Source organism: Malaya genurostris, chromosome 3 (genome assembly GCF_030247185.1).
Source record: "Malaya genurostris strain Urasoe2022 chromosome 3, Malgen_1.1, whole genome shotgun sequence".
NCBI lineage: Eukaryota > Metazoa > Arthropoda > Insecta > Diptera > Culicidae > Malaya > Malaya genurostris.
The window spans coordinates 241,628,412-241,636,840 of record NC_080572.1 but is presented as its reverse complement, the minus strand read 5'-3'; the positions used below and the strand labels follow the sequence as shown (position 1 = coordinate 241,636,840).

The 8,429-nt window shown below is 39.0% G+C and overlaps 1 protein-coding gene across 1 annotated transcript; it reads right to left on the bottom strand.

Annotated features, from left to right (window-relative positions):
- Window positions 1-5,962: 5,962 nt before the first annotated feature.
- Window positions 5,963-6,659, bottom strand: LOC131437974 (uncharacterized). Its single transcript, XM_058607689.1, has one exon. It carries the CDS (start codon window positions 6,654-6,656, stop codon window positions 5,970-5,972), a length of 687 nt encoding a protein of 228 aa, XP_058463672.1. The 5' UTR covers window positions 6,657-6,659; the 3' UTR covers window positions 5,963-5,969.
- Window positions 6,660-8,429: the final 1,770 nt, after the last annotated feature.

Here is an 8,429-nt window from a genome sequence, read left to right as displayed (position 1 = left end):
TTGCCCGCTCAGGGGCGAAGAGGAAGAAAATGACTTCTGTTCAATGCAGTGTCTGTTCTACGAGCATTCTCTCTGTATCTGATCGTATATATTGTTTCGGGGGTTGTAACCAAGTGCTGCATTTGAAATGCTCTGATCTTAATAATGCTTGTTTGGGTCTGATGCGTGAAAATATCGGACTGAAACACATGTGTTTCGACTGTCGCAAAAATCAAACCACACTGAACGCTGTGATGAAACTATGCACTGATCTACTAAGCAAAGTGGATTCGTTATCAAAAACTGTGGATGGTCTCGAATCGAAGCTAGCAAGCACGATAAAATGTCAATGTAATGCAATAGAGGATCGCTTAGTGTCGTGTATCGACTCAGCTCTAGATAGTCGTACTCATGACACAATTGTTCAACCTGAAACTTTTGCTACGGTTACTCGATCGGGTAAAAAGACAAAACGCAAAGCTCCTGATCTTCCAAGTGGTGATACTACGAAGCATTCATCTGACAATGGTGGTTTATTGCGATCTGGCAAGAGGCGCAAGATAATTTCTCAAAAAGGATCACAATTGATTACTAATGATGCTGAGGTGACACCATCTACACTGCCTATACCCGCAGAAATTAGTAACAATACGATTCAAAGAATGAAACGAACTGTTTTGTTTAAACCTAAGAATGTCCAATCGGTTGAAACTACGAAACAGCTCATCCAACAGAATATTGATCCAGTCGCCTTTGCTGTCAAAAATGTTCAATATCGTCAGACCGGTGCTGTTTCAGTTCGCTGCGAGTCCACTGAATTTGCAAAAAAACTTATCGATAATGCAAAGAATCTATTGCCTGAGAACTATGAGATCGAACTTTCAGAACCACTACGACCAAGAGTAAAAATTGTAGGCATCACGGATGTATTGACTGAGGATGACCTTGTTGGCAAAATCAAGCTGCAAAACGATCTACCTGACTCAAGTGAGCTGAAAGTTATCAGAATACTGAACAAAGAAAATCGAAGTGATTCAACCCTTATAGCTGAATGTGACGCTTCTACTTTTAATAAATTATTGAAGCTACAACGTATTAATATCGGTTGGGAACGGTGTAGAGTATTTGAGGTAATCGATGTCATGCGATGCTATAAGTGCTCTGAATACGGTCATAAAGCCGTGACATGCGAGAATATAATTTGCTGTCCTAAATGCGCGGGTGGACATGCTGCTAATGAATGTCAGTCTGGCACCGCCAAATGTATCAATTGCTACAAGCAAAATGAGCTTAAAAATTTATCAAACGAGGATGTACTCGAAGTCAATCACTACGCATGGAGTACGCAGTGCCCCCTGTATAAGAAACGGTTGGAAAAAGCCAAGCTCAGGATCGACTATTCTACATAGCAATCAATGCACGTTGCTTCATCAGAAGAGATTTTTGGTAATGAGTCAGTTGATTCGCCTGCTCTGTCAGGTAAACACAAGAACAGTATATGTCCTTCCGAGACTATGGTAGTTACTACGCACTTTCAAAGCGGAATACCCTTCCAGTTCTCTGTTGCTGATTCCGATTCGACGAATGATTTTGTACCTTTTCGGTTCAACCAACTAAGTCCTGCATACAATCTGCCCGACGATGTCGCCTTTTCTCTGCCCGATGAAGCATCAATGGACCATGTTCAAAAAACTGTTACTGAGCACAGTTTCTCAGGTAAATTTGCTACACGTATATGTCCAGTCGTAGCTGGGTCAGAAAACTGCACCGTTTCAAATAGCCCCCCTTGCGTTCCAGATAAACGAACTAATATGGACACCGGACTTATCACATTATACTATCAAAATGTGGGCGGCATCAACTCATCAATTGCTGAATATTCACTTGCCTGCTGTGACGATGAATTTGACATTTACGCTTTTACTGAAACCTGGCTAAATAGTGACACATTTTCGAGCCAAATATTTAGTAATAACTATAACGTCTATCGTCAGGATCGTTCTAGCTTGAACAGTTCTAAACGTCGTGGTGGGGGTGTTCTACTCGCTGTTCGCTCTGGTTATGAAAGTCGTTTAATCATTCCTCCAGGATCATCAGGTGTTGAACATGTGTGGGTTGCAATAAGCCTGGAAAAATACACTCTTTTTGTTTGTGTCTTGTACATTCCGCCTGATCGTACTAATGACTCCCAACTTTTCTACGAGCACTCGCAATCATTGTCATGGATCGTTTCTCAAATGCAGACAACGGATAATATCGTCATTCTGGGTGACTTCAACTTCAGCGGAATATCATGGCAATTCCAGCCACCGCGCTACTATTTTCCTGACGTTGGCCGATCAACTATCGGAACTACGGCCACTGAGCTGTTAGACGATTACAGCACCGCCGGATTAGTACAATTGAACGGAGTTTCTAATGCTAATAATCGCATTTTGGATCTTTGCTTTTCAAGCAATGAGATCACAAATGTTATTTCAGTTTTGAAAGCCCCTGTTCCTCTAGTTAAAAATGTGTTCATCATCCACCGCTTCTCATCAGTCTTCATTCTAGCCAACCTATCGCATTTCGTGAAATAACTGAAGCAGTGTCATACAATTATCGAAAATCTGATTTCGTGTCTATGAATCAATTTTTTGATAGCGTAAATTGGAATGACGTACTCTTTGATTGCGATGCCAATCAAACTGCTGAAAAAATCAGCCACGTCTTTCTCTATGCCATCGATCAATTTGTGCCGAAAGTTATAAAGTCTCACACCCTTCAGCCTAAATGGTCATGCGAGAGACTCAAACAATTGAAAACTGCAAAAAGATCCGCTCTGAGAAAATATTCGAAAAATAGAACTGATTACCTGCATTCACGATATGTGGCGATAAATAGCACATACAAACGTATGAATAAACAGTTATTTGAAGCTTATCAACAGAAACCACAGGATAATCTAAAAAACAACCCGAAAGCTTTTTGGAAATATGTTAACGAACAGAGAAAAGAAAGTGGGCTGCCGAAAACTATGGTAAACGGTGATATTGAAGCAAAATCGACTGATAGTATTTGTAGTCTTTTCCGCGATCACTTCAGCAGCGTTTTCAGCGACGAGAAACTCGACATCGATTCCATTGCTGAAGCCGCTAATAATGTACCTTGCTTTCCATCTGTCGGCTCTCCGAACACTATATCGATTGGTGATGTTATCGAAGCGTGCAAGCGTCTTAAATGCTCATCGAATCCTGGCCCTGATGGTATCCCGTCAATTGTGCTAAATAAATGTGCTCCCAGTATCGCAGCTCCATTGGCCAACGTTTTCAATAGCTCGCTGTCGTCAGGCATATTTCCAGACATCTGGAAAACCTCGCTATTATTCCCCGTTCACAAAAAAGGTGATAAACATATAATCTCTAACTATCGTGGTATTGCGTCATTAAGTGCACCTTCTAAATTATTTGAGCTGATTGTCATGGATTTCATGCACCGTTGTAGCTCACAGTACATATCTACCGACCAACATGGATTCGTTCCCAAGCGTTCAACAAATACAAATCTCGTTTGTTATACATCACACATCATTTCTGAGATGGAGAAGGGTCATCAAACTGACTCTATCTATACCGATTTATCACCTGCTTTCGACAAGATCAATCATGATATCTCTCTAGCGAAACTCAACCGCCTTGGATTCCATGGTAGATTTTTAGACTGGATAAAGTCCTATCTCGTTGACCGCAAAATGTCGGTAAAAATTGGTGACACTGTTTCTAATTCGTTTTCCATTACTTCTGGTGTGCCACAAGGACCTCTTCTGTTCCTGCTTTACATCAACGACGTTAATCTTTCCCTGAAGTGCTTGAAGCTCTCGTATGCAGACGACTTTAAACTGTTTTTAAAAGTTGATAGCCAAAGCGATGCTAAATTTCTCCAACAACAACTTGATATTTTCGGTAATTGGTGTCAGGTCAACAGGATGGTACTAAATGCTTCAAAGTGTTCTATCATAACGTTCAGTCGCAAAAGAAAACCGATCATTTTCAACTATTCGCTTCTTGGGACCGAGCTAAATAGAGTAAGCTGCATTAAAGATCTAGGAGTTCTACTTGATAGCAAATTAACTTTTTGCGATCATATGTCATATATCGTTTCGAAGGCATCCAAACAACTCGGATTCATCTTCCGAATGACGAAATCATTCAGTAACATACACTGCTTGAAAGCATTATATATTGCCCTGGTTCGCTCTGTTCTCGAGTTTTCTGCAGTTGTGTGGTCACCATATTACCATAACGGGGTACAACGCATTGAAGCTGTGCAGCATAAATTCATCCGTTTTGCCTTACGTCAGCTGCCTTGGAGAGACCCCCATAACCTTCCCAGATACGAACTTAGATGTAATCTCATTGGACTTGAGTTGCTTAGTGATCGACGCAATGTTTCGAAAGCAATGTTTGTTACCGATTTAATTTTGGGAAACATCGACTGCTCCAGCCTTCTCGGACAACTCGATATAAATATCAGACGTAGAACTCTCCGGAATAACCCTTTTCTTGTTCCCCAGTTTGCTAGAACGAATTATGCGAAGAACGAACCTGTATCAAGCATGATTCGTATATTTAATCGTTGTTATACTATTTTCGATTTTAATCTGTCTCGTACTACTCTTAGACGATCATTTATAGTATTTTTCAAGAACTTGATCTAAGAATGACATTACTTATAATTCGTATATTTGTATTTAAGTTTGTGTGTTCTATGTATATTATGTTAGTTTGTAAGTGTACCTTGTATTTTATTATAATTAATTAATGTATCATTTGGATGTAATTATCTGTTGGTACAAAAGATGAGGAGGTTTTATGCCTACTGGAGAGATTCTTAATAAGTATCAACTCCAGCGGGCTTTTCCCTGCTCCAAATAAATAAATAAATAAATAAATAAATAAATAAATAATGGTTAGTGCTTCTATGTCGTAAAAGGCGACAATTTCAGGAGTTTCTTTTTCCTTTCAGTTATCACATACTTTCAACGTTTCACTTCTGATTACTCTATTTTACTAAATTATCTCTTCATTCAACCTATCAATTTCCGTCTAGCTTCGGAGAAAAGTTTTATTTGGAATGTTTTCTTTTTCCATTTTATTGATTGTCTTTCAGGGTTATAAATTGGATGATAAAAATCAATTATTGCGCAAATCTGTTGATATTACCAAGTTAATAATAGAGATAACATATATCGGTATATTGAATGCATATTAAAAAAACATTTGATATTAACATTTCAAACAATAAATTAATATTTTTCTCGGTAGCCGGCTGCCCAGATCAACCAATATAACCAATTAATAATTTTAATAAATAATTAAAATTATAAAGCGGAAATAATACAGAATCAAGACGCGCGTGAAATCTGTTGACCTTTATCTGGTGATTTAAAATGATTTTATAACAACCGTTTAGAATATGTCAATGCAATGAATCAACTATTTTGTTTAAATCCTATTCACTCCATTAGTGGTGCATCCGAGCATCTTGAAACCGGAACATACTGAGTCGTGCGCGAATAATATCAATACTTAAATTTTTACTAACAAATATCCTTCTCCCGTGACACTTGTGGAGTGCGCAGTAGTATATACGGCCTCTAGTAACAACAAGTGTTGGACTAACATCCCTTTTCATTCCTTAGACGGTCTACGTTCGGGCCTGGCCGGCACCGGCACTGATCAATGAATTCTGGGATTACCAGAAGATGTACAGTGAAGGATGTTTTATCAGTCTAGAAACTCTCTGTTCAATTTCAGCTAATCCCGATCACTAACGGAGTAGCAACCAGGGATTCCTTGAGTTGCTATGAAACGGTGGACGAAACCTGCAGACGTACCAAATCCAATTATAGCCGTTTCAGAAGATCATGTTTCTTTTCAATAAACCATAGTCATTAAATGAGATTGAAAAGAAATTAAGCATACAACATTTCTATGTACAATATATTTTCTTTATTTGTCAATTTCAGTGCGATTCCCTATTAACATTGCAAACGTAGTAGCTTCCAGGTGGGGTTCTTTTCCGACGAATACCTGCTGATGAGACGCGTTTCGATACTTTTCGTACGAGATCGAATAAACATTTTCCATTCCTAGTTTTTTGAAAATTCTGGCTGAATGTACGCCGGTAGCATCGGTGCTCACCGCTTGAGCCCCACATTGGCGGGCCTGCTCAAACTGTTTCCTAACTAGAAGCGTTCCTAGAGATCTTTCACGAACTTCCGGTGCCACTGCCAGGCTGTGAATGTGGTACACTTTTGTCACGGCCAATCGTTGAAAGATGTCAGCTTGGTTGACCATGTGAGCAAGAAAATGTAGAATATCAGCAAATTTTACCGTTTCCGCATTCGAAGCTAAATCCATCAGCTTTTCTGCCTCGTTGGGTTCGATCAGAGATCCCGCCGAGATGCCGACAATTTTATCACTGTTGCCATCCACTGCCAGCGTTACGAAGCCATCATCGATCAGTGACAGTGAGTTATTCATGTCGTCTGCAGTTACCTCACTTCCACCGTAGTAACTGATTGTGATCGGTTCTTCGGGAAAGAAGAAACGACCCAAAGCGTCTCGAACGTCCTCCCTATCCGAAGCGGTAGCCGCACGAAAAACGACAGGGAAATTATCCGAACCTGTTTCCATTTCGCGAGTAGACATTAAACTGCGCTAATGATTGCTGAAATGTTAAAGATTATGATTGATCACTATCTGATAGTTGCATCTCGAATAAGCGTTTGTGTTAGTGCATTTCTACCGCACGGTGTTAATTTGAATTCAATCTCATTTACATTTTAAATTGCAGTCATTATCGTTGCTCATAGCTTGCAATGACTGTAATACAGTGGTGCCACTTTTTCCTATAGATAATTAACATTTCCCATTGAGTCTTACCCAAAAAATATAAATATAACTGAACATCTTGTCACCAATGGGACATGTCTCATATTTATCAAAAATTATCTGTTGATGAATGCTTTTGTTTCTGGGAGTGTTTTCTCATACCTTAGGGTGCTTTCCGACCAATGCTTGATTCGATTCTCATCATTTGCTGGCATTAGCTAGCGAGTAGCATTTACAGCTTTCCCTGTTAAATGATTTCATAAGCAAAATGATTCATATCAAGAACAATCACTAATTTTCATGATATAAAAAACGTTTCACATGAATTAATGGATAAGGAAAGTCAGTCCGTTGTCTTTTATTTTCGCAATCAGGTTCTGTACGATCGTCAATGTTTCTAGAAGAATTTGTAATAAAGGGAGTTGTTCCGTATAATTTTATTTTTAACCTTGTCCCGGGTTAGCGGTTCAATGCGCTGGTCTTACACTTCAGTTGTTGTATGTTCGAGCCCCGACGTGGAAGGATTCTTTGCACCAGCCATGCAATGATTCTATACGGCCAAGAATCGGCTACGAAGTTTGTTGAAACAGAAAGCCCAAATTCCACAAAAAGAAAGTAATGTCATGACTTTGCTTTGAAAACAGACTGAAGCCTTGGATCAATGTAACTCTAGGTAGCCAGAAAATTTTCCAGGAGCCAAGAACTATTCGTGTACGACGTGTACGACTGTTCAACACCGAAAATAACCTCATTTTGGGTTACACACCACGATTTATATTAATAAAATAGTGTAAAAAAAATCTTTTCGATATTGCGAATATTGTTGCTTGAATGTACAAAACTAGATATTGGATTTTTCTCAATGAATACGTTTTTTTCAAAAAATATTTTGATAAATTTAAATTGCAAAATCTGTTGATGATGATGATGATGGTCCCACCTCATACCCCTACAAAAGAAGCAGAACGAGTTATCTAAATGATAATTAATATTTTTGCACATATCTTAACCAGTAAACAAAAGAAAACGATCTGATTAATCTAGCAGGTATAGATTCGTCTTCAAAAGAACGACTGACCACAAAATTTTATTCAAATATTTCGGATTTACTATCCAGGGTCAATCAAGAAAATTTCCAACCCGGGAAGATCCTTGATCACATCAGGGATCGAACCCAATCCCGCCCTTCCCGCCGGACCAGTTCATCGCTACACACATCAGCTACGATGGAGTAACGAGACTGCGGATGAGTAGAGCCAAAACATTCCATCAACAACTGTCGAACCCAATTAGTTTCCCGAATCTGTTCCTTAAATTATTAATCAAACCTTGCGATAAAGGTCACGATCAAACTTAACACACTGAATGCTAAGCCTCTTCGGCCAGTCCTTTTCGCTTCCAGTTTTACGTAAATTTTCATTACATAATTTTGTAAATAGGTATACAATTCATACGGTAAATCTGAATAGTCGCCGAGTACGGTAAAAACCATACTGTCCGTATGGTAAAATTATCTTCCGATAACCGAACTTCTGTGAAAACTGATTGTCGTGAAACTAACTGTCAAACAGTTAT